Consider the following 27,894-nt stretch of genomic DNA (forward strand, 5'->3'; position numbering starts at 1 on the left):
TCACTACTGTTTGTTGTATTTATAGCCTGTGGTCCTATCACTGGCACTCCACTCTGGGAGGGGAGAGTCGCACATTGTCCCTTTGGGAACTTGCACAAATGGAGATCAGAATGCCCAAGCCTGCTGGATGGATGGGAGTGCAACCAGGAACTAGCTGGTGTCAAGCAATTTGAGGTGCAACAGAAAACTGATGTTGCTCAAAGCTCTGAACTTGATGTGATGATGCTGTTCCTTTAACAAGGTGATGCTGTCCTTGCCTTTTTTTTCCAGAGAGGTCATAGAAGCAGTGATTCTGAAAGGTCTAGGTTGGATGGGTTTTAAGGCCAATTTGATTATAGCCAACAGATACTGCCTCAGGTAAAAGGCTTTCAAGTTTAAAAAAAACGCTTGGACAATGAAAGGGGAGTGGCTGGTTTTCCCAGCTCAGCTTTTCTCTGGTTTGGTTTGGTTTTAGCAGTCTGGCTGTTTACCAAAAACAGCCAGTCTGTTGTGAAGTCATTGGATCCAAACCAATAGGTTCATGCTGATGCTCTCTCTCTCTCTGATCCCTCTCCTGTAAGATGCTGTGTTAGGTTTTATTTGCCAAGGGGTGTTTATAGGGATTGTTGCAAGTAGTTGGAACAACATCATTACATTGGGATAATCTGTTGGGTTTTCAGAGGTTCAGTTATTCTATATTCTGATCTCTTTTGTTTGTGTTTCATTCGGTAATCTTATTAAAAAATTCTGTTTTGTTTAAAACTAAGTTGCTTGACCAGCTGTATCACTCCTGAGATATCCACTCTACATCAGCTTAAAACAGCTAGCAAAGTTAGGGTCTGGGTTACGTCCTTGAAATGGTTTGAGGCGATCTGGCCTGGTCCAAAACATTGGCGATCATTTGTCCTGTTACCTATCTCTACCTGAAGGTTACAACAGGAAGGGGGCATTTAGAGAAGCAAAATCAAGAAACCAAATGCTTTTTCTTTATCCTGTGGTTTTTTTTTCTTCTTTTCCTCTTCTGAAGGTCCAGGGATGGTTTTACCACATAAACAATTACATTTGATGCTAGACAGTGAGCGATGACTGGCCATTTGACTGTGGAGGCTTCACAGCTGAGATCAAGTCTGTTCTCACCTCCATGTTTGAACCAGGGGCACAAAATAGCAATATGGAACTCACTGTCTCTCTCTTTCTCTGTTACCTAGTCCAGGGCTGGGGAGATCAGTTGGCATTGAGACAAAAAACATCACAACCTCAAATTCCTAACGCTCATTATGCTGGGCAGTGCCCTTTATTGAATGGGACATGGCGTCTGTTTATACAAGCTGACTATTCTCCCAAATACAAACTTGTTCTTTTTTCTTTGCAATTACCTTTGTAAAAATTAACAATTTGAAAAGGAATCTTCCTCCCTCTCCCTGAAGGTTTCAAACATTGAAGATCAGAATAAAAGAAAAACCCTGTGGGTACTGGTGATAAAAACAGTCAGTAGGTCTGGTAGCATCAGCGAATAGAGGAACAAAATTAATGTTTCAACTACAATATGACATTTCTTCAAAACTGGATATTGAAGAGCAGAAATGTTGTGTGATCACATGAAATGGGAATGAAGAGAAAAATTCTATTATCTTTTCTCACTCTTTATATTGTCGATGATTACAGTACAAGACGGTGTCCCAATGATGGGGTTGGAATAACAGTGTGCATGTTGTGTACTGACACCCTCGTGGATATGATCTTATTGTCTTATGAGATTATTTGAATAAGGTGGGAAGTCTTGAAGTGGCTGAACTTCTTTTGTCAGGTCGCATTCCGTTCATTGTTGCCCTGAGTTCATATAATGAAAAACTGAGGTTACCATCATCTGAGCAGACAAATGGGCTGCTCTTCCATCAGCGAAAGAGAGAAAGAGAGAGAGGGAGACAACTGGTGGTGGTTTAACTTGACGGTCACCATGACTCAAGTGAGAGGTAGAGATTGAGAGGGAGTGTTATAGAGTCATATAGCATGGAAACAGACCCTTCAGTCCAACCAGTCCATGTCAAACATAATCCCAAACTAAACGAGTTCCATCGGCCTGCTCCTGGCCCATATCCCTTTCCCATCCAGGTACTTATCAAAATGTCTTTTAAATGTAACTGTAACCACATCCACCACTTCTTCAGGAAGCTCATTCAACACATGAACCACCCTGTAAAAACATTGCCCTTCATGTCTTCTTTTAAAATGTCTCTCCTTTTACCTTAACAATGTGCCCCTGGTCTTGAAATTCCCCCATCCTAGGGATAGGACAACTACCATTAACTCATCATTTTATAAACTTCCATAACATCACCTCTCAACCTCCTATGCTCCAGTGGAAAAACGTACCAGCTTATTCAGCCTTTCTTTATAATTCAAACCTTCCTTACCTGGCAACATCCTCGTAAATCTCTTCTGAACTTCAGTATGTGGATGTACCCACGAGAGAAGGTGCAAAACTTGACCTACTCTTGGGAAATAAGGCAGGGCAGGTGACTGAGGTGTCAGTGGGGGAGCACTTTGGGGCCACTGACCATAGTTCTATTAGATTTAAAATAGTGATGGAAAAGGATAGACCAGATCTAAAAGTTGAAGGTCTAAATTGGAGAAAGGCCATTTTGAAAAAGGCAAGAACTTTTGAAAGCTGATTGGAGGCAGATGTTCGCAGGTAAAGGGACGGCTGGAAAATGGGAAGCCTTCAGAAATGAGATAACGAGAATCCAGTAAAAGTATACTCCTGTCAGGGTGAAAGGAAAGGCTGGTACGTATAGGGAATGCTGGATGACTAAAGAGATTGAAGGTTTGGTTAAGAAAAAGAAGGAAGCATATGTAAGGTATAGACAGGATAGATCGAGTGAATCCTTAGAAGAGTAAAAAGAAAGTAGGAGTATACTTAAGAGGGAAATCAGGAGGGCAAAAAGGGGACATGAGATAGCTTTGGCAAATAGAATTAAGGAGAATCCAAACGGTTTTTACAAATACATTAAGGACAAAAGGGTAACTAGGGAGAGAATAGGGCCCTTCAAAGATCAGCAAGGCAGCCTTTGTGTGGAGCCGCAGAAAATGGGGGAGATACTAAATGAGTATTTTGCATCAGTATTTACTGTGGAAAAGGATACGGAAGAAATGGACTGTAGGAAAATAGATGGTGACATCTTGCAAAATGTCCAGATTACAGAGGAGGAAGTGCTGGATGTCTTGAAATGGGTAAAGGTGGATAAATCCCCAAGACCTGATCAGGTGTACCCTAGAACTCTGTGGGAACCTAGAGAAGTGATTTCTGGGCCTCTTGCTGACAAATTTGTAACATCGATAATCACAGGTGAGGTGCTGGAAGACTGGAGGCTGGCAAGCGTGGTGCCACGATTTAAGAAGGGTGGTAAAGACAAGCCAGGTAACTATAGACCAGTGAGCCTCACGTCGGTGGTGGGCAAGTTGTTGGAGGGAATCCTGAGGGACAGGATGTACATGTATTTGGAAAGGCAAGGACTGATTAGAGATAGTCAATATGGCTTTGTGCATGGGAAATGATATCTCACAAACTTGATTGAGCTTTTTGAAGTAACAAAGAGGATTGATGAGGGCAGAGCAGTAGATGTGATCTATATAGACTTCAGTAAGGTCCCCCATAGCAGACTGATTAGCAAGGTTAGATCTCATGGAATACAGGGAGAACTAGCCATTTGAATACAGAATGGGCTCAAAGGTAGAAGACATAGGGTGGTGTGGACGGTTGTTTTTCAGACTGGAAAACTGTGACCAGTGGAATGCCACAAGGATCAGTGCTGGGCCCTCTACTTTTTGTCATTTACATAAATGATTTGGATGCTAGCTTAAGAGGTACAGTTAGTAAGTTTGCAGATGATACCAAAATTGGAGATGTAGTGGACAGCGAAGAGGGTTACCTCAGATTACAACAGGATCTGGACCAGATGCGCCAATGGGCTGAGAAGTGGCAGATAGAGTTTAATTCAGATAAATGCGAGGTTCTGCATTTTGGAAAAGCAAATCTTAGCAGGACTTATACACTTAATGGTAAAGTCCTAGGGAGTGTTGCTGAACAAAGAGACCTTGGAGTTCAGGTTCATAGCTCCTTGAAAGTGGAGTCGCAGGTAGATAGGATAGTGAAGAAGGCGTTTGCTATGCTTTCCTTTATTGGTCAGAATATTGAGTACAGGAGTTGGGAGGTCATGTTGCAGCTGTACAGGACATTGGTTAGGCCACTGTTGGAATAGTGCGTGCAATTCTGGTCTCCTTACTATCGGAAAGATGTTGCGAAACTTGAAAGGGTTCAGAAAAGATTTACAAGGTGTTGCCAGGGTTGGAGGATCTGAGCTATAGGAAGGGGCTAAACAGGCTGGGGTACCGGTGGCTGAGGGGTGATCTTATAGAGGTTTACAAAATTATGAAGAGCATGGATAGGGTAAATAGGCAAACTCTTTTCCCTGGGATCGGGGAGTCCAGAACTAGAGGGCATAGGTTTAGGGTGAGAGGGGAAAGATATAGAAGAGACCTAAGGGGTAACCTTTTCACACAGAGGCTGGTACGGATATGAAATGAGCTGCCAGAGGAAGTGGTGGAGGCTGGTACAATTACAATATTTAAGAGGCATTTGGATGGGTATATGAATAGGAAGGGTTTGGAGGGATATGGGCCAGGTGCTGGCAAGTGGGAGTAGATTGGGTTGGGATATCTGGCGGCATGGACGGGTTGGACTGAAGGGTCTGTTTCCAGGCTGTACATCTCTATGACTCTATAACTCTCTCCAGTTTAATAATATCCTTCCTATAACAAGGCAACCAGAACTGCACACAGTATTCCAGAAGAGGCCTCACCATTGTTCTGTACAACCTCAACGTGATGTCCCACCTCCTTTACTCAAAGGACTGAGCAATGATGGCAATGCCTTTTTAACCACCCTGTCTATATGTGACGCAAACTTGAATGGTAACCTCAGCTGGTGAGTGGGAGTTGAACACATTCTATTGACATCACTGGCCATCCAGCCAACTGAACTAACTGATCTGACTGAAACTGAGTCGTGTAAAAAACTGTCACTGTGAGGTTGATAGTTGAACTCAAAGTCATCCAACTGAGGTCCAGAACTAAATTGATAGGGATTGGCACAGGCTGGAGCCCAGTGGAACCACTAGCAGGATACATACTGGGAATTGGCACCAGTAATGGAGAGGAACTCCACCTACACCCTAAAAATGGGAATAGTCACCACAGAAAGTTGGTCAGTTAGCTGTCTCAAAAGTTGCTCTGCCTACAATATGGAACATAACTGTCGGAACACGCCCAAGCCGAGGAGAGGAAACTGCCAACACCCACCACACACCGCTCAAACAAAGTTTGAATTTAACTGTGATGCCACCTCCAGTCAAATAGCTGCCGACACTCCAAGAATAAAAACTCGGGAGCTATTCTGGAAAGACCTAACCATTTTCCTGGCGGGAGCAATTGCTTTCGGGAAACACTGCAATTGTCGACCGGTTTCATCTTTGTGTTCGGAAATGTAACAACATTCTAAAGTCAGTTTCCAAGCCTTTTTTTTATTTCATTCTAATCTCACGTTAAATCATGAGGAGATTTAGATAATCCCTAATCAACTGATGATATTTAACGCGTCCAATGACATCCAAAGCGTGTGGAAAGTTCACGGAGGGTTAAAATGTTGAGAAACGGGAGCGAGGAAGCAATATTTTAAGTGGCGGAGTGAGAGTTAATTTTCCAAGGAGGAGACTGCTTTAGAGAGAGAGGGAGAGAAAAATCCCTAGCATTATTAAATCGGCTTAAAAGCCAGAAATTGTGAACCTTTTTCTGGACGGGAGGGGTAACTACAGCTAGGATTTAAACATCCACTGTGCTAAAATCGAGACAGAGAGGGGAAGGGCTGGAGTGGGAGAGGGTTTCTTTTACCAGTGTCTCTCAGTCAGTAATCCCGGGGCTGAGCTGGAGGATGGAACTGCACGTACACCTCGCAGATATCCCGGCTAAATATATGCACGTTTGAGCAAAATTCTTACATTTTAATTTCCAAAAAAAATCTCTCAAACTCCATCAAGTGGTCTGAGAAGGCTTGGATTTGAAGACAATGTGATTTTGGTTGGTTTGTTTTGGGGAGGGTTGTGCTAGGCGTCTGTTTTCTTTAACATGTGGATCTCCTTGTTCTGTGAGCTGGATGGAGCATTTTACCCATCACCTTCTCAGACCCGAGTTTAAAACTAATTGAAAATGAGCAGCAAGATCTCTTTCCAGCGACCCTTCCTCCTCCTCTATCTCGTGGACCTTACTCTCGGTGAGTTGCACTGATTACAAAACAAAATGTTACAATATTAGGGAAATGTTGCAGTATTAGAGAGTGGGTGGTTGTTATTTGTTGAGCAAACTGTCCATTTATAGCTAATCACAGAAAACAAATCTATTGAACGAATGCATGCATTTATTATGAAGATAGTTATCTCTGTATATTCCCAATTTGCGTTTAACCAACTCCCGTCAATTGGCTGTTCGGTCCAAAGCGAGTTTTACACGGTGTTTAGGTTCCGTGTAATTTGTATTATCCCTGCATGATGAATTCCAATTGTTTTAATGAGAACCTGACATGTTCTAGCTGTAAATTATTATATTATAACAGCGTCTCCCACGAATGTGTTTTTAACCCTCGGATTTTTTTTTAATGAAAGTACTGTCTCATCTTCAAGGGATTAGCATGAGAATGATAGTGTAGTTTTAAGAAGCAGTGGCTATGGTAAAATCGTGAGGAAATTGCAAACAGGTTTGACTTGATATTTCATTTCATTCCTGGGATTTTTGACTGGGCAGGAATTTCCTCAACTGGAGAATCTCCGCAGGGTATCAGGGATACTCTCCCCATTACTCCTGCTTGCACTTTTCCTTCTATTCCTTCATATTCTCTTTGAACTTTGTTTTTTTTTCTTTTGGTTCAGTCTGGGTCCTAAACATTGCAGCTGCCTTGGGAATGAAATTGGAATTGGGATTGTCCTGGGTACCAACTCTCCAATGCTATCCATTTCCCTGGGGAGCTGTCCAGTCCATTGGCAGTCAGGGTTGGGACCACTGGAGAGAAAAGGAACAAATGTTTGCCAAACCTTCTGTCATAAGTTGTATACTTTCCCTCTCACTCCAAATCAGACGCCCACTCATTTCTTTCCTTGTGCTATTCTGCCTCCATTATAGTTTGGGTCCAGGCAAATGTTCTTTCTTCAGTTGGCCATGTTATAGATCCCATTGCATTTTTAAAGGTGATTGCTCACTCCCAGGATGTGCAAGTAGCTCTAAAATTAAATATGTATTGGATTTTCAAACCTGCTGCCCTGAGGTATGGCGGGCTTGTGGTGTAGTGGGTAATGTCCCTGGCTTTGAGTCAGGGGTTCCGCATTCAAACCCCATTCCAGATCTTACTGTGTTCATAACAACACCCAGCTGAACAGGTTGTACATCCATTTGTAAATCCTTTCAATGTATGCTGGCAATGCTTGGGAGCTGTATGATAGAAAGAAAATTGGAATCTCTATCATTACTACCCAGTGTTTCAGGCTACCACATAAGTATAAAAGATGTATTGTGCCAAGACAGTGTGAGCAGTACTGGATATCGACTGTGAATCAGGTTGGTGCCAACATCTTGGAGTTTAATCCCTGTTCTGTTTGGGATGGATTTGCGACCAACATCACCAGCCTACCCATGGTAGTTTTATGAGTCAGACCTGCCTTTGGCTGCTGAAGAAGGCACTGAGCTCTGACGTGGAGATAGGGAGTTTGCTGGAGACTGAGTTGCCAACTGCTCTATGGTTTTAGTGTGTGCCAGCTCCAATCACTATTATTGCCACAGTATTGGTATGTGCATTATAGTTATACTATCATCCACAGCTCAGCACTCTCAATTCTGAATCGGGTTTGTGAGTTCTGGGCTGACTCTAAACAGACACAAAATCTAAGGTAATGCTTCAGTCCTGTATTGTCAGAGGATTTGTATTGTTGGAGATCATTTCTAGCAGCTGAGATGTTAAACTGACATCCATCTGCTCTCTCAGGCTAACATAAAACATTCCTAGGCAATCGTTTGAATAGGAAAAGGGAGGGGGTCACACAGTCATAGAGGTGCACGCTTTCAGTCCAATTTGTCCATTGCCAGTCCAATATCCTAAATTAATCTAGTCCCATTTGCCAGCATTTGGTCCATATCCCTCTAAACCCTTCCTATTCATGTACCCATCTAGATACCTTTTAAATGTTGTAATTGTACCAGCCTCCACCACTTCCTCTCACAGCTCTTTCCATACACACACCAACCTCTGCTTGAAAAAGTTACCCCTTAGTGTCCTGGCTAGTTTCGCAAACATCACTACATAAACAGATTATCTGTCAATTTAACTCATTGTTTGTGGGAGCTTGTCGTATAGATAGCTATAATCTTATGCTACATTAGAATACTAGCCACACTTTGAAGGTACTTAATTGGCTGTGAAGCAAGATGGGTCATCTCAAGATCAAGAAATGCAACTCTTTGTTTCTTTCTGATTGAACTGAAGTTAAACACAAATTCCTTCCATGGCTTTGTCAGGGCCCCTTCCATCCTAGCTCTAAAGAGCACCCTCTACTGTCCCAGACACACATTACCATCTCCTATGTGAGGCATCCCTGAACTGAAGTTGACAGCTCATGGCTAATTTAAAGAGGCCATTTTTTTTGCAAATAGATTTGTACCCATTGCTAAACTTCAATCCTAACTTCTCACAGCCAAAGAACACCATTTGCTACAATACAATGAAAGGCAAGTTAACTCTTGCTGAAGTGGGTGTTTATTTTAATGTCTCCTACATCAAAGTTTTGTTACTTCTTCAGTTAAACTAACTATGACTGAGGAAATGCATCTTCAACTCTTGTGAAGCCACTTGGGAGAAAGAAATGTGAAATGGCTGACAGTTGTTCATCCGATAAATCCAATGGCCTGCAAACATTAATCTATTTTTATAAGTTATTTAGCAAGATGGTGAAGGGATACTTTAAACAAACTGTATTCTTCATCACACATTTCCTCTTCTCTAAATAGCTTGATTTTTGATTGATTGTTATCCTTCAGTGCACTAGGGATGAGTTAAACTTCTGCCTGTCTAACTCCTTTTAATTACTTCATAATGACAGAGTTAGTGTCACAGGACTGAATTCAGAATGATTGCCAACTCTGTTGTTCGATGTATTTTTTTACAGACCTGGTTAGTCTCAGACGCAGGAATCAAAGGTATAATAATGAATTTGGAAAGCATGTATACTTAATAATGATGGGCTGTGGCAGTTGTGCTTGACACTTCACATAGGATGTGATTTGTGACCAGGGATGTTTAGTTTTGGCATTGCTGCCTTGTCAAAATAGGAAGGATATGGAAGGTCAGCTCTCCCTTTCTCTTCCTCCAAACAAAAGCACATCTTCAATACAGATCTGCTGAAGGAACATCAAAACTAGATGGGTTAAACAGATTGAGGGCAATGTGGGGAAATGGGAGGGAGGATGGAAAGGCGCAGAATTATCATGGGCAGCTAATCCTCAGTGCGATTGAATGGGTAGTTGGGAGCTACTTAAGTAGAACCAGCCTTGTTTCAAATACAGCCATGCCTCCAATCCACCTTGCTGCTAGAAAGGGTATTGTCAAACCCAATATTTCTTTACATGAAGTGTTGGTGGAAAACTGTGTGCTTGCCATCTTTGCTGCACACAAGAAAGGAAAAAGGTTCAACTTTACAATAAAAGTGATGAAGGAAATCTTGCCCAGAAACACTTAATCGGCAGACACAGACACTGGCAGAATGGTGAAATCTGTCTGGTGGCAAAAGTTGGGAGCAATGCAGCCAGGTGCGCCAACTTCATGTTGTGAGCTGGCAAGAGAGTGCCCCCTCTTGCAACACCCTTCTCCCATCCACACACCCCTCCACCTTACCCAGCCTTCTGTGTCGCTTGACCTCAGTGAAGGCAGTGTTGAAGGTAGGATGCAGCTGCTGAGTCGGTGCCTAGTTCTCCTCTTCACTTTCAGGGAGTGAAGGATTTACTCCCTTTGGAAAGCATCAATGGGAGGCTGAGGTTTGTCATGCAGAATGGTAGCCAGAACAGAGAGAGTAAGAACAAAACCCATGTAATATTCATGATGCACCATGATAAATGGACAAAGCTGTGCATTTTATTCTCGTAAAAGCTATCTTTAAAGCTGAAATCAGGAATCGAAATAACATGTATTTGATCTCCTCTCCCATGTGCTTTACTCCCATTTACACTTGTTATCACACGGTGTTGATAGATATCAGACTGTTGCTCTCTCCAGTACCTTAATTCAAGTGGCCATTTTGTCTTGTGTGAGAGATGACAAGTAATCTCAAACCGTAACTCCACTCCTGACATTAAAAACTGACAAACCTACCATTGGATATAGGAACAAGGAACAAGAGAAGGCAGCTCAGCACTTTGACCCTGCACTGCCATTGAGTAAGCGCATGGCTGACCTGGCTTTAACTCAATTCTACATTCCTGCACACTGCCAATCATCTTTCATCCCCTTGGCAATCAAGAATCTATCCTCGTCTGCCTTAAAAATATTAAGTCCTCATGCCAAATTCACACTGACCCTTCTGCTGCAGTCAGTGGAAAGCAAAAAAGCCGGAATATCAGCTGTTTCTGTTTGATTTGCCATCCTTTGGCTAGAAATGCTGTGGTCACCTCTTCCTGCGCTAAGATACATTAACTCAGAACAACATGGATGATCAAACAGTGGGTTCTTTCTGCTCTGTGTGCACTGCACCCACTAGTCCTGGATGAGCAAATGTAAAGGGAAGCTGTACGTCTGCAAGGGGTTGGCACCCATTTTTGCTTGTGGAAATGAAATAAACTGTGGGTCCTTGTGGTGGTGCTGCCGGTCCCACACCAAGGATGTGAGCAGAAAGTGCAGGTTGATATGTCATTGAGAGTGTGCTGCACCGTGATAAAGATGCAGTGAATAAAGAAGAACAGAGAGCTCTCTCTGGTGTGTCGATCAGTAATTTTCCTCTCAATCACTTTGAAAGAAAACAGATCTTCTGATCAGTGTTGGTGGGAACCTGATGTGTGCAAATTGGCTGCTATGATTGCTATAACAGTGATTAAACTTTATCAGTCTCCTTAGCTACCCTAGTTGTGGACCAGACAGGTACACCACAATAATGTCTACAGCCACTCTCCAGGGTTTGCTCTACTAGAGCCTGTGGGGGCTAATGAGATGAAATATGGTTACTGTAGCTGTTCACACCAGCAGGCACATCTTAGGTGCCTGTCTGTCCCGTTAACTGCTCAATCCTCTGTTGTCTGCCTGCTTGTTTGGAAGCAGGAAAGTGGAAAATGACTGTGTGGAGACTGCTGTCTTCAGTACTCCCCCCTAACCACATCACGGGTTTGTCAAAGGAGAAGTATAGGACATTTGGAATATTGCATTCATTTCTGGTCTCCCTGCTCTAGTAGAGATGTTGTGAAACTTGAAAGGGTTCAGAAACAATTTACAAGAAAGTTGCCAAGGTTGGAGGGTTTGAGTTATGTGGAAAGGCTGAATCAGCTGGGGCTATTTTCCCTGGAGTATTGGAGGCTGAAGAGTGATGTTATAGAAGTTTATAAAATCACGAGGGGCATGGTTAGGGTGAATAGATAAGAACTTTTCCCAATGTTAGGGGAGTCCAAAACTAGAGGGTGTAGGTTTAAAGTGAGATTTAAAAGGACCTAAGGGGTGCCTTTTTCATTCAGAGGGTGGTACGTGTATGGAATGAGCTGTCAGAGGAAAGGGTGGAGGCTGGTACAATTACAACATTTAAAAGGCATCTGGATGGGTATATGAATAGGAAGGGTTTGGAGGGATATGGACCAAGTGCTGGCAAATGGAACTAGATTAGGTTAGGATATCTGGTCAGCATGGATAAGTTAGACAGAAGGGTCTGTTTCCATTCTGTACATCTCTGTCTCTAAGTTGAAGTGAGTCTCAGCCCCTTAAAAGGCCCAGCAAGAAATGTAAGATTTAATGAGAATCTTGTATATCCTTTAATTTTAGCCATGCCACCAGATACCTGTGATCATTTGGACAGGAACCTGTCAGAGTAAATTTGGTGCCCTTGTCAGTATGAGTTGGAATCAAAATATAGTTCCTGTACTCTAGTGATGTTCACATTCGGATAGTGCACAGCTAAATGTTGACTAAACTTCAGACAGCTCCCCTCCACTGACCTAACTCATGAAAGGCAATCTCTGTTTTCCAAATGAAAATCCATGCTATCATTGAAAGCCTTACTTTAGAACTTGGAAGTATCACCTAGGTTTGTTTTAGAAGGTAATGGTTCTGAAACAATTAATAGTGGAGACTAATAAACTTAGCTGGGGAAATTGGGAGAAGAGCTTTAGATTTTGAAAAAGACAAACGTGTATTCTTTGCCTCCTGACTGTCTTATGAGAATATTTAACGAGCTAATGTAATTTGTAGCTAATATTAACATTATAATGAAGTACATCTTGTTTAAGACAAATGCACATTCTTGTCCCACTAGAAACCAATTAGCCCCTGAGACCCATTCAAGGAAAGAGGGATGGGGATAGCAACATTCTACCTACAAATGCCACCTGGTGATCAGCAGTGGGCATCATTGCTCAATATCACAAGGTATAATAATGAAAATTCCTCTGAACCCATGAGAAGACATTTCCACAATACCTAGTGTGTTTACAGACTTAAAGGCTTAGCTAGTTTAAGAATTATTTTACAAACCTTCAGCAACTGCAAGCACTTGAACAAATAAGCAGTCAACAGGAACTTATAAAAAGACCAATAAGGGAGAAACAGTAATCCAAGCAAAAGCCTTTACTTCAGATCTGGTAAGAAGTGCAGAAGAGACACTGTAGGATAGAATTCGCTGAAAGGCTACTCACACTTGGCAGTTACTGATTCTATCAGGAAGCAAGGATCTGTAGCAGAATTTCTAGTCAGAGATTCAGCTAGTGAGCACATGTGGTCAGAGTAGAGTTAACAACCCCTGTTGAGCAAAGGGAAAGTTGTTACATTAACGATCTGACCAAAAAAGACTGAAATGGTCTGATGTAAATAAAGCAGTCCTTACGGCTCACAATTAATGTTGCCACTAAAGTTAGTGGACAGCATAAGGCACAGAAATCAGGGTTATATAATTACTTATACGGCAGTCACAACACTGAAAAATGTTGTGAAGCAGTTTTAAGGTGACAAAGAGATCATTTGAAAACTAGGACAGATAGAGTCAAGACTGAAAATGTTAGAGGCTATGATAAGTATAGAAGATCCATTATATAAACTGTGGTTCTGATGGGAAGCATTTATTAAGGCAACATGTATAAAGCTTAAATTGAAAAGTCTTCAAAAAGAATAACAACATAAATTAGGCTTTAAAAGGTAGAAAATCATCCATTTTGCAAAGGGAAAAGGCAGGAAACCTCCAATTTGATTACAAACGTGGGGAAACTGCCACTAAGCAGTACAGTTATATATCATTACCAGTTAACGAAATTAAAGGCTTTAAAAGAAATAAAATAAACAAGTATTGCGGTTATAGAAGGCAAAGTATTCCAAGAAAAGATTATACAGCAACATTGCAAGATTGTAAAATTCAATCGCTTTGATTTCAGATCCTTGGGCGGCATGGTGGCTCAGTGGTTAGCACTGCTGCCTCAGAGCACCAGGGCCCAGGTTTGATTCCAGCCTCAGGCTAACGGTATGGATTTTGCACATTCTCCCTGTGTCTGCGTGGGTTTCCTCCCACAGTCCAAAGATGTGCATGTTAGATGAATTGGCCATGCTAAATCACTCATACTGTTCAGGGATGTGTGGGTTAGGTGTATTAGTTAGGGGTAACTATAGAGTAATGTGTCTGGGTGGGATATTCTGAGGAGGGTCAGTGTGGACTTGTTGGGCCAAATGTCCTGTTTCCACACTGTAGGGATTCTTTGATTCTAAGAAGAATAAATAGTCATATTAAGAAGACCGGGCAGGGGAAATACTATCTAATACGACAAAGATGGCCTAAATAGAACACAGGATTGGATATCTTGAATAAAATAGTTCTATACATACAGAATTGTGTCAAAGTAAAAGACTAATTGTGACGAATAAATACACTGTTTATATTCAATAGTACTAAGAACAGATACAGCTGCAAATTGCCAAAATATAAAAGAGAGCAAGAGATACTTTTGAAGATGTTCCACAAGATTTTCACAATTGCTTTAATCAGAGAATAAATTAAATTCCTGAAGGAATAAGATTTAACGAACGAGTTCAGCATCCAGAAGAATGTGTAGATAATGTTATTGGCGATCTTCATAGCAATATGGAAAGCGGACTGCTGGAGCTTTGAAATCAGCATTTAGAAGAGACAGAATTGTTTGGAATTATTGATGAGTTTTAATAAAACTTATTATAGTCCAAAGGAGATTTTATTTTGGAGAAAACTATTCAAACTTTGTTGGAAGCAGAGACCAAGAAGATTCACTGACACATCCTGACAGGAAGGACAGTTTTTATCAGAGAAAAGCAACAGAATTTATGAACTTTAAAAGGTATAAACACTCTACAGCCACACATGACAAGCCAATGCAAAGAGTAAGGCACTCAGCAGATATTATGACAGTACAGTAGTCCCCCCAGGGGATATGTTACAAGGCAAAAGTGAGGACTGCAGATGCTGGAAATCCGAGACTAGATTAGAGTGGTGCTGGAAAAGTACAGCAGGTCAGGCATCCGAGGAGCAGGAAAACCGACATTTCGGGCAAAGGCCCTTCATCAGGAATGTTCCAAGACCTACCACGAAAGCCCAAAATTGTGGACCCATTCATTTCAATGGGAAATTTACCTTCTTGGCAGCCCCCGGTCCCTGGTTCCGGAAGGTTCCGTGTAATATGTTCGGGTCGCAGTAAACCACAGGTAACTGAAACCGTGGAAACTTCACCCATGGATACGGGGGTTGCCCTGTATCAGCAATGTGGCACATAAAGATCTCACAGTTAAAAGGAGTATCAAAGTAATATTATATCTATAGATCACTTGCAGAACATGTGCAGAGGGAAGGCATGGTTTCTAAACAGTGAAAAATCAAATGGCAACTCTTTCCAAGATGTCAATACAGTAGAACTACTAACATTAGAGAAGATACCCATTTCATTCTTAAGGGAAGTTCATCATCTAACTGACTCAATCAAAATCATAAATATTTGAAGAGGTTCTTGTGGCACAATGGTGGTTTCTGTACCTCGGGACTACAGATCCGGGTTCAAATCTCGAATACTACATCCGCCTCAGAGCTGACTTTTTCAATCAGGACTCCCACCCACCTTCCGAGGGCCCCTTCACCTGCCTCCAACACACTCTATCCACCTGGACACCCCACGCAGGCCTATTACCCACCCTTGATCTCTCCATTTACACCTGCCGCCGAGACATTAACTGCCTCAACCTGTCTACCCTCCCCGCACTCCAACCTCTCACTCTCACAACGTGTAGCCCTCCACTCCCTCTACTCCAATCCTGACCTCACCATCAAACCAGCAGATAAAGGGGGTGCAGTGGGAGTTTGACGCAGTGACCTTTACACCGCTGAAGCCAGATGCCAACTCGAAGACACCTCCTCCTACCACCCCCTCGACCATGACCTCACCCCCATCACCAAACCATCATCTCCCAGACCATACACAAACTTATCACGTCAGGAGATCTCCCACCCACAGCTTCTAACCTCGTAGTCCGGGAACCCTGCACCGCAGCTTCTAACCTCGTAGTCCGGGAACCCTGCACCGCCTGATTCTACCTCCTTCTCAAGATCCACAAGCCTGACCATCCTGGCCAACCCATTGTCTCAACCTGCTCCTGCCCCACCAAACTCATCTCCACCTCGATACTGTCCTATCCCCCCTCGTCCAGAAACTCCCCACATGCATTCGGAACACCGCCCTTGCTCTCCACCTCCTCCAAGACTTCCGTTTGCCCGACCCCCAACGTCTCATCTTCACCATGGACATCCAGTCTTCTACACCTCCATCCAAGATGACCAGGGCCTCCCAGCCGTCTGCTACTTCCTCTCCCGACGTCCCCACCAGTACCCTTCCACTGACACTCTCATTCGTTTGGCTGAACTGGTCCTCACCCTTAACAATTTCTCCTTCGAATCCTCTCACTTCCGCCTGAAAGGGGTAGCCATGGGCACCTGCATGGGGCCCAGCTATGCCTGTCTCTTTGTTGGCTACATAGAACAGTCCGCAGTTACATTGGCACCACTCCCCACCTCTTCCTCTGCTACATTGATGACTGCATCAGCGCCACTTTGTGATCCTTGAGGAGGTCGAGTAGTTCATCAATTTTACCAACACATTCCACCCCGACCCTAAATTCACCTGGACCATCTCGGACACCTCCCTCCCCTTCCTGGACCTCTCCATCTCCATTAATGACAACCGACTTGACATTGACATTTTTTACAAACCCACCGACTCCCACAGCTTCTGCTACATTGATGACTGCATCAGCGCCACCTTGTGATCCTGTGAGGAGGTCGAGTAGTTCATCAATTTCACCAACACATTCCACCCCGACCCTAAATTCACCTAGACCATCTCGGACACCTCCCTCCCCTTCCTTGAACTTCTCCATCTCCATCAATGACGACCAACTCAACACTGACATTTTTTACAAACCCACCGACTCCCACAGCTACACGTCTTCCCACCCTGCCTCCTGCAAAAATGCTATCCCGTGTTCCCAACTCCTCAGCGTCTGCCGTATCTGCTCCCAGGAGGACCAGTTCCACCACAGAACACAACAGATGGCCTCTTTCTTTCAAGACTGTAATTTCTCTCCTACGCATCTCATCCACATCCTGCACCTCCGCCCTCAAATCCCACTCCTCCAACCACAACAAGGACAGAACATCGCGGTCCTCACCTTCCAGCCCACCAATCTCCGCATAATCGCATAATCCGCCGACATTTCCGCCACCTACAAACAGATCCCACCACCAGGGATATATTTCCCTCCCTATCCATATCCACCTTCCGCAAAAGTGACTACCTGGTCAGGTCCAAGCCCTCCAACAACCCACCCTCCCATCCTGGCACCTTCCCCTGTCACTGCAGGAATCTGAAAACCTGCACCTTCCCCAAAGGAGCCTTCCTCAAAGCTTCACCTGCACTTCCACACGTGCCATTTATTGTATCAGTTGCTCCTGATGCAGTCTCCTTTACATTGGGGATATTGGATGCCTTTTTGCAGAGCACTTTGGGGAATAGCTCCAGTACACCCCCACCAGTCAACCCCACTGCCCTGTGGCTGAACATTTCAACTCCCCCTCCCACTCTGCTGAGGACATGCAAGTCCTGGGCTTCGTCCATCGCCAGTCCCTCACCACCCAACGCCTGGAGGAAGATCGCCTCATCTTCCGCCTCGGAGCACTTCAACCCCTGGACATCAATGTGGACTTTACCAGTTTCCTCATGCCCCCACCCCCCCACCTTACCCCAGTTCCAACTTTCCAGCTCAGCACTGTCCCCATGACCCGTCCTACCTGCCAATCATCCTTCCCACCTAGCCACTCCACCCTCCTCTCCGACCTATCACCTTCATCCCCACCTCCTGCCCAAAATGTCAAATTTCCTGCTCCTTGGATGCTGCCTGACCTGCTGTGCTTTTCCAGCACCACTAATCTTGACTGGGTTCAAACCTCATCAATTCTGGAGGTATATTATAGTATGTTCGGGGCAGCATGGTGGCTCTATGGTTAGCACTGCTGCCTCACAGCACCAGGAACCCAGGTTTGATTCCAGTCTCGGACAACCGTCTCTGTGGAGTTTAACATGTTCTCCCCATGTCTGCGTGGGTTTCTTCCAGATGTTCTGCTTTCTTCCCACAGTACAAATTTGTGCAGGTTAGGTGGATTGGCCATGCTAAATTGGCCATGTGTTCAGGGATGTGCGGGCTAGGTGGGTTAGCCACGGGAAATGTAGGGTGGACGGAGTGAGTCTGAGTGGGATGCACTTCAGAGGGTCAGTGTGGAGTCAATGGATCAAATGGCCTGCTTCCCCACTATAGGGATTTCCTGATTTGAAGAAAGGCAGAGGGTTCTCCTAATGCCCTGGTCAACAGTATTCCCTCAATCAACATAGCAAAAAAAAATGGTTGTTGAGCTGACCTTACAGTGCACAGACTGGCTGCCCCAATCATCTGGAGAACAACAAACACACACTTCAAAGTGAAGTGAGTGTTTGAGAGACATAATAATTCATTGTATAAATTCCAGTCTGTTTTGCTAAATGGCTTGTTTTAAGGAAAAGTACATTCTTTTGATTTCAAACATTAGACAAATATTACTTGTTAATATTCAACAATAGTGCTCGATAGAAATTCATTTATGGAACGATTTTATTTCTGATAAAAGAATCATGTAGGTGGTTCAGCTGTGTTTCATAACACCATATTTTATTTGCTGGGAACTATCTTTAAAGCCATCCCACGCACCTGTAGCTCTGATTGGTTAGGAGGTAAGATACTTATGTGGCTCACAGCAATTCCTTGACCTGTGATTCAGTCCCAAGAGGCAAAGTGAATGAAGCCTCCTGTTGCTGTGTGATAACACTTAGCTGAGACTTCATCGTTCATCTCTGAAGTTCAGAATTAGATGGATAGGACAATAAGGCTATTTCTGACCAGGACTGAGGTATTCTGTATTAGAGGTAAAACATTATCTTTCTACTCAAGATGCTTGTGTTTGAAATGGTGCCCAGACCAATCTCCTGTCTGTGATGGGCATGGACTAGTGTAGGATATTATCGTACGGTTCTGACAGCTGGATTGACATCCAAACTCGACTGAACAGATAAAATCTGTCTTTGATAGACTGAGCTGCACAGCGCGCTTTAAGTTCTGCCTGTTCGATGCTGAGCTTTGAGCTCAAATCCAAGCCAGATGGAGACGATGAAAATCACCTGTCTTTGAGGGAAGACCAAATGGTGCATGCTGATAGAAAACACAGTCTGTCATCTTTCGATCTAGGTTCAAATGCAGCCCATTATAAAGCCGAGAAGTCGAGACTCCTGCATGTGGCAGTTTTTATAATATTCAGTGCTGTTACTGACAGGTTCAGTACTCAACACTCGCCCAACACTCAACTTTCTGTTACTTCTCAACAAGGCCATGAGAGGCATAGAAAACTAAATCATGAAAGGAAATGGTGAATATAGTTATATCACTCAACCAGTGAGTGTGGTGTTTGCCCTGATTGATATATTGTGGTATCTTGCCACTTGTGCCAATATGTGTCACAGGGAAAGGGCTGATTGAAATAGTTTGCTGCAAGTAATCACCCTTTGTCTATTCTGCATGGTAAAGGACTGGCAACTGATAAGCCTAAACAGAAAAGGCATTTAACTTGGTTAGTTACATAAGCTAGCTCAGCAGCTAGTCAGGCATAAATTCATAACATTACTGGGACCATAGGGAGCTGTACTCAATACACATGTTCTCTACACAGGTAACTGAAAACTTCCAGTATCCACTCAAAGACCCAATGCAACTTCAAGATTAGATCTTGAGAACCATTATCTTATCCAACAGATGCCTGGAACAATGCTCTGGAGATATGAGCTCACATCCTACTGCAACATGGTGGTGCTGACCATAAAACCTCTGGATTGTTGTCAGAACTCATCTGTTTTACAAATGCCCTTAAGGGAAAGTTATTTGTCACCCTCTCCTAGTCTACACTAAATCTGAGTCCAGACACTTAGTCATGTGGCCAACTCTCAGCTGCCCTCTGAACTGGCCAAACAAACCAGTCTGTTGTATTAAGGATAAGCAATAATACTGGCCAGTGATACTCACATTCCATGCACTATACGGTGGAGCAATGCTTCCCCAAAACCTCAGAGACAATTTAACTAAAATCCAGATGAGGATCTCAAGAATAATGAAGTAAAATAGATGTGAAGGATGTTATGAACTTGTTGAGTTTTTATAATAAGCTTGGCCATAACAACTTGCTTAGTTCCATGATTTGGAGATGCTGGTGTTGGACTGGGGTGTACAAAGTTAAAAATCACATGATACCAGGTTATAGTCCAACAGGTTTAATTGGGAGCACAAGCTTTCAGAATGCTGACAACCCCCTGATGATGAAGGAGCAGCACTCCAAAAGCTAGTACTTCCAATTAAACCTGTTGGACTATACTCTGATGTGATTTTTAACTTCTTAGTTCCAGGTTTTTGTTTTAGAAAGAAAAAAATCTCATATTCTCAAACTGCTCTGTTGGGATTATACTTTTTTTGGATTATTAGTACAGTAATATAATGATTATACCGTTGTGCCTAGTGAAGTTAGTCATGTTTGTGTTTCATTTATTGTCTGCTCCAGCAAGGCTGAAATTACACAACGCGAATTAGAGACATCTTCTGAATTTATCCTTTAGTGAAAGCTACAACTAATATCATAACCATGTTCCTGTACCTATTACAGAGAACAGACTACAAGTGTCAGGAGTTTCCCATTTACACTCTAGGCAGTCGCTAATGTTAACATTTTATCAAAGGCCCTGAACCCAACCAATCTCTTTGAGAATCACTTTCACAATAAGCTGTACCCTAGAGTAATACGGTTCAGTGCCTGTCGGAATCGTATCATATGTATAATTCTGTTTTATAAAATTCATCAATAAAAGTGAAGAGATAACATTTGTTCTAAATTTGAATAGTTTTAGTTGAGTTTCTACTGAACAAGATTTCAGTGCTTGCTAACTGGAATTTCCAACTTAAAGAACCATAAGGAATGGCAAGTGTGTGGAGTGTATCAGAGCTCATTCATTGTTCGTGGGCAGTGGCTACTTCCCTTTGTTCATACATAGAAACAAATACAAACATAATCATTGCTAACAATATTCATGTCCAATGGTATACTCATAAATGAGGATCCAACCCTTTCTAACTTACTTTCTCGTGTCAGTGTGACTGTTGAGAGGCCTGGGGATTTGCTGAGAGATTGGCAATAAGATTAGAGGAAGGGACAGAACATAAGAAATCGGAGTAGGAATGAGTTATTTGGTTCCTCAAGCCTGCACATCATTCTGCAAAATAATCCCATGCCTCAATTCCTTGTCAAATGTCTTCCGGAAATTCAAATACATTACACCTACCGGTTCCCTTTTTATCAATTCTGCTTGTAATATCCTCAAAGACCTCAAGAAAATTTGTTAAACATAATTTCTCTTTCACAAAACCTTGTTGACTCTGTTTGATTGTATTGAGCCTGTTAGGCCGAAGGGCCCGTTTCCACACTGTAGGGAATTTAGTCTAATCTAAATTAGATTAGAATAGGTGGGTGGCACGGTGGCATGTGGTTAGCACTGCTGCCTCACAGCAGTGATATCTGGTGGTTCCATTTCTGCCTCAGGCAACTGACTGTGTGGAGTTTGCCCATTCTCCCCGTGTCTGCGTGGGTTTCCTCCGGGTGCTCCGGTTTCCACCCACAATCCAAAATATGTGCAGGTTAGGTGAATTGGCCATGCTAAATTGCCCGTAGTGTTAGGTGTAGGGGAAACGGGTCTGGGTGGGTTGCGGGTCGGTGTGGACTTGTTGGGCCGAAGGGCCTGAATCCACACTCTAAGTAATCTAATCTAAATGCCTTACTCTTTTATCCATCATAACGGACTCTAGCATTTTCCCAGTGACAGATGTTAAGTTAACTGGCTGCCCTCTGCCCCCCTCCCTCCTTGAACAGGGTAAGATGTTAGTGATTTTCCATAAGATTTGCTCCCTCCTGGAATTCAGTTTTTTAAGAAATATTTTGACCAATGCCTTCATTATCTCTGTAGCCACTGTAGTTCTTTAAAGCCCTTGGATGCAGGTCGTCAGATGCTGGCAACCTATCTGCATTTAATCCAATTAGTTTGTCAAATATTTTGTCCCTCCAGCACCTTGCTTTATCTGTTATCTTTAGGATTTTAGTTTCCTCTACCATGAAGACCAATGTAAAATACTAATTTAAATTGTCTTCCTGTTCCTTGATTTTAATTTCCCAGTTGTATCCTCCAAGGGTCTCATACTTTTTTATAAACCCATAGAAGCTCTTGCTGTTTCTTTTTAAATGTTATGCCAATTTACTTTCATAATCAAAGTTCTAGCTCCTTCTTAGCTTGTTAGTCATCTATTGCTGGTTCTTAAAAGCAAGAACCCAACCTTTGTGCACACTAATAGTTTAGTTTTAATTTTTGATGACATACCCTCCTTGACCACCTCTTGTTAACCATGGATGGTTCATCCTTCTCATCAAGTCCTTTTTGACTGGAATAATGTTTTGCTGAACGTAATGAAATATTTGCTTAAATGTTTGCTAATACTTGGGGTGGCACGGTGGCACAGTGGTTAGTACTGCAGCCTCACAGTGCCAGGGACTTTGGTTCAATTCCATCCTCGGGCGACTGTCTGTGTGGAGTTTGCACATTCTCCCCGCGTCTGTGTGGGTTTGTTCTGGTCTCCTCCCACTGTCCAAAGATGTGCAGGTCAGGTGGATTTGCCATGCTAAATTACCCGTAATGTTAGGTGCATTAGTCAGAAGGAAATGGGTCTGGATGGGTTACTCTTCAGAGGGTCGGTGTGGACTGGTTGGGCCGAAGGGCCTGTTTCCACACTGTAGGGAATCTAATCATCTACTGACTTTTCCCCTTAGTCTCTTTTCCTAGGCCACTGTTGACAGCCCTTTCTTCACACCTCTATAATTGCCTCACATAGGTTGAGGACACTGATTTGAGATTTGTGTTGCTCTTGTTCAAACTGATTTCAAAATTCTGCCATGTTGTGATCACAAACCCTGAGAGAATCCTTAATTATAGATCTCTCATTAATCCTACCTCATTAAATCTGGAGTAGCATGTTTCTGGGTAGGTTGTACAACACACTGCCCTAAGAAACATTCCCTGATGCACTCTACAAATTTACCTTGTCTGTGTGATTTCTGCTTTTTAATGTTGCAGCTTAAAATCAGCCATGACAATTATAATGCCTTTCTTGCATGCCTCCATCATTTCTGGATTTATTCTTTGTCTTACAGTGTGACAGAGGGCCTATAGATGACTCCCACCCATACTTTCTTTCCCTTGGTATTCTTTAGTTCCATTAACTCATGCTGCATAATGATGTATTGCATCTGTTGGCTCACCATCACATTGATTTGAACCCTGATTAGCAACGCAACCTCACCGCCTTTTCCTTTTTGCCTATTTTTCCAGAATGCCAAATAGCACTGAATACTGGGTTCTCAGTTGTGGACACCCTGCAATCCCATCTCCATAATAACTCACAAGTCATAACCATTGATTTCTATTTGTCCCGTCAATTCATCTAACTTGCTACAAGTGCTCTGTGGAGTTGAATACAGGTAGACGATTCTTTATCCGAAATGCTCGGGACCAGCAGTTTTTTGGAATTCGGAATTTTTTTGGTTTTCAGAATACGTGACAGCTTAATGGTGTAATTTTAAAAAATCTTAGCAGAGGAGCAGACTTCTAAGCAAGAACAGGCCTTGAGAGAAAATCCAGGCCTGTCAGTCTTAGCCACGCCCCCCCAATGTTGCATTTGAGTGACATGCATCGAGTGGGTGTCAACTTGGGTTGACTGTTTGCACACCAAACAACCTTGTTAATGAGGAAAAATTTCACAAAAGACCATTGGATTTCGTAGTTTTTTGGTTTTTGGATGTTCGGATAAAGGATCTTCTATTTGTAATGAGTCTTAACATTTGACTTTTTAACATTGTTACTCACTCTGTTTTGAATTTCTGCTGCATATGTATTCTACCCCTTCCTGTCACAATGATGAAGGCTTTTGTGTCTATGAGGAAGAATGAGTTCAAGAAAGTGAGCTGGCTTCTCTTCCATCCATATGTTTACTGGCATCTTTTCTTTGACCTTACTTCTCATAATGAAATGAGGTGATGGCCTAGTGGCATTATTACTAGACTGTTGACCCAGGTCATGTTCTGGGGACCCAGGTTCGAATCCCAGCATGGCAGATGGTGGAAACAAAAATCTGGAATTGAGTGTCTCGCAATGACCATGAATCGATTGTTGGAAAAACCCATGTGGTTCACTCATATCCTTCAGGGAAGGAAGCTGCCATCCTTACCTGGTCTGGCCTGCATGTGACTCCAGACTCATAGCAATGTGGCTGACTCTTAACTGCCCTCTGGGCAATAAATGCTGGCCTTGCCAGCAATGTCCTCATCTCATGAATGAATAATTGTTTAAAAAAAGCTTTGGACAAGAAATCGAAGGGCTTGTTGGCTTGGTTAGGCATGTACAGTTATGCCAACTTGGATATGCTTTAACCTGATCAGATGGAGGAAGTATCAATCAAGTATGAGTGACCTCGGACCTTTTTTGGACTGGACTGATTCTTTTCGCATTGGCAGTCTTTGAGGCGAACAGAAAATCCACTCCCATTCCACCAATCTGACATTGCTCCCATTTAAAAATTGGCAGAAATAGCAACACTAACAACTATTCACTTTGTATCACATTAAGAGTGAAACGTACTCATTTAGAAACATTGAAGGTAAGAACACATAATTTACCCCAGTACAAGGAACAATTAATCATCCTGTCTAACATCTGCCCAGGAGCATATCTCTAAGTTCTCCTAACAGTTAATTCTTTTCTCTAGGTTCAAGGAAGAGTTAAGGCTTAAATAAAAACCTGACTCCTACCCAGGTATCTGATTCAAACAAAGGTGTTAATTCATAAATATTAAACTGTTCACATCAATCACTATTATTTTCTTGTGATATTGCTAATTTGGCCCATAATCATTTTTAGAAATAAAATATTCAACAAACAATGGCTGGAATTTTCTTCCTTGGTGCCAGTAATTAAAAGTGTTTTTGAGTCCATACTAATTAGACCATGGCCTCATTAATTAACTGCCATTCTGCTATAGTGCGCTTGTCTAGTGTGATCGTGTTGTATTATTTTAATTTAGTTTAATGTAAACAAGCTTCTTGATTGATTTCTGGTTTCAGGATTTATGCTGTGTGGTTTGAGGCTGTGCAATGTGCACACTCCAGATTTCCCAGCTGATCTGTGACTCCTTCGTTACTGGGTTGAAATCTGAGATGATGATACCATCAGTACTCTGACAGAACACTTTTTTTTAAATTTTCAATATTTCTGGCATTTCTCCCTTCTCATCCTCAAGTATTTCAGACCCAAGTTTGAAATCATGTAAACATTGCTTCTTCTTAATGTGTGTATCACATCTTCTCTGTAATATGCAATAACATTGGCATAGACTTCCGCTTTGGCCTTGTAAAGCATTTCTTAGTACAAATGCAGTCTTTCATTAGATTGTTGTGCTCTACGGCCTGTTCCCCGGGATGCACACTAACAACAACTGCGCCTGGAGGACCATCAGCTCGGTGAAAGATCCTTTTTGGTCTGCCCGAAACTTGTTGGTCTTCCTGAGCAAGGAGCTGACCCCGACCAAGTGTTGCAGACTAGCACATTCCAAGGTCCAGGACTACGTGCTGAGGGATGCACCAAAGCTTGGGGCAACTACCACCAAGGCACAGTGGGGAAAGACCACTATCTGAGATCCTTCTGCCAAAGTAAAATTGGGGTCTTTTCGGTTTTCAGACCCTCCAATACATGTAAATACAGTCTTGTTCAAGCAAGAGATGCCTTCAGTTTGTTTGGATAGAGCCAAATTGTAGTTTTGTTTCCTTGATATGCTACTGTCCAGAACCGAACTGCGTCTGTTTGTGTGTGTATCTAAAGATATTTTTATGAATAAAGTATATTTTTGACATTTAAAAAAAAAATAGTGCCACTCCTCCATCATAGAGTCATAGAGATGTACAGCATGGAATCAGACCCTTCGGTCCAACCTGTCCATGCCGACCAGATATCCCAACCCAATCTAGTCCCACCTGCCACCCTAGCTGTGACCAAGGATTGCCAGGAAGCCTTCACCTTCTCTAAGAGACCTTGCTTCTTGTGAGTCAGGATAGTGAGTACTGCTGTGTCATAGAGTGCTTCACACCTAAGCCTCATCCTGTTTACCAGTGACAATTACACACGGACACTTGGAAGCACATTCATCAAGCATTGATCAGGAGAGGAAACATAAGACTTTCTCTTCCCTCATGCAAGTCCACTCAACTAAAGGACATTTGAAATAATAATCTGGAAGAAATGCACGATCCATAATTGCTTAAGCCAGTCTATTGTCTGAGCCTGGCTAACCTGATAGGAGCTGAAGTTGCATTGGAAAAGGTCACCACGGCACTGAGGTGCCATCTCATTGCTTTCTGTGCAGTTTTATGTGACTAGACAAACCCTCCAAACCTTTTCCACTTCCTTTAAAAAGTGTTTCACTCACACTTCAGGTTGAGATTATGCAAAAAAAAACTCTTAACTGATTAACATTTCTATTGAAATAAAATATATTAGAAGCTGTGCATCAGGCTGACTTTTTCCATTATGAAATCCTGTGTTCACAATTTATAATGAAAACTGACTATGTAAACACGTCCTGTCTTAATTGCTGTGACATGTTTACATACAGTTTCTATTATGAATTGTGGACATAGGAATTCAAAGAGGAAATTTTGACAGGAATGCATACAGAGATAAAATACCATATCTACACACATACATATCATTGCAAACTGCAATTTGTAAACCCTCTTTAATCTTCAAAGTACTTCAACATGTAATCACCTCCCTTCTCTCCCATTTTAGTTTATATCTCTCCCGCAGTATGGAATGACCCCATCCAGTGCTAGCAATGTCTATGACTGACACCATCATACCAGCCTTGCTTCAGCCTTTGACGTGGCTAAAATACCAAAATAACACCATCTTCCAACCCCTCTTATCCAGTTCTTTCTTTGATGAAACTCAGACACTGACAGGCACTATCTCACACACAATCTCTCCAGAGCATCTTTAGCAATGATATCCCTTCCTAGCCCTACCTCTATTTTTCTCCTCTCCTCCTCTGCTGCCTGCTGGTGACACCATATCTACGCTGACAATATCATGCATTACCTCTCCACTACCTCTCCCCTGTCAAAAACTTACTGAAAAGTTAAGGTTCAATTTTTAAACCCCTGCCAGGGATGGATTCAGAGGCAGACAGGAACTAAAAATGCCCCTCCCCGCCCTGACTGAGGTATCAATTCCTCAACTTTATCCCACCTCCAGACTATTTCTACAGAGATGAGTGATGGCCTGGAGGGTGGAGAAGGTGACAGACAGCAGCCATGTGCTTCCTGTCAATGTACCCCAATCTCACTCCTGCAGTGGTGGCCAGGCTTGAAGATCTATCGCTGTTTGTAGAATTTGAAAACAGTTGAGGAGAGGGCTTCACCATCTTGATGTGCTCCCTCTCTTACTTACTTTCAGTTGTAGTTTGCTGCTATTCTGGAACTGGGAGGTGCCCGGACTTGCAGTTTTGAGAGCCAGCCAATTATTCTTATTGGACGGTGAGTTTGTCTCCAAGGCCAATTAGTGTAATGTCTCCAACAACCCAGCAACAACTGTTTCTCATTGGGTGTGGGTTTGGCACCTGGATACAGCCTCAACATCCATTCATCTACAACCCATCCCCCAACCCCCACACCACCCCCAAGGGATAAATATCCCATTCTCAGTCTTAGTTAGGCCACAAGACCATCACTCCCACATCCACAACCCACAATCAAAACTATACTATCTAGAGGCACTATCTTCAATCAGTGTCTCAAACTCTCCTTCTGCCACAAACCCCTGTCCCATCACAAACCTCACCCCTGCTACAAAACCCACTCTCCC

General features: G+C 42.8%; 1 protein-coding gene across 1 annotated transcript in view; it reads left to right on the forward strand.

The window, feature by feature from the left end:
- The first annotated feature begins 5,660 nt into the window (after window positions 1-5,660).
- igsf21a (immunoglobin superfamily, member 21a) overlaps window positions 5,661-27,894 on the forward strand; it is a 384,953-nt gene continuing 362,719 nt past the window's right edge. Inside the window, exon 1 of the mRNA XM_043675638.1 lies at window positions 5,661-6,304. Coding sequence (XP_043531573.1) covers window positions 6,241-6,304 — 64 coding nt within the window. The 5' untranslated portion in view covers window positions 5,661-6,240. The remainder of the gene's footprint in view (window positions 6,305-27,894) is intronic.

The sequence above is a fragment of the Chiloscyllium plagiosum genome, chromosome 34 (genome assembly GCF_004010195.1).
Source record: "Chiloscyllium plagiosum isolate BGI_BamShark_2017 chromosome 34, ASM401019v2, whole genome shotgun sequence".
Taxonomy (NCBI): domain Eukaryota; kingdom Metazoa; phylum Chordata; class Chondrichthyes; order Orectolobiformes; family Hemiscylliidae; genus Chiloscyllium; species Chiloscyllium plagiosum.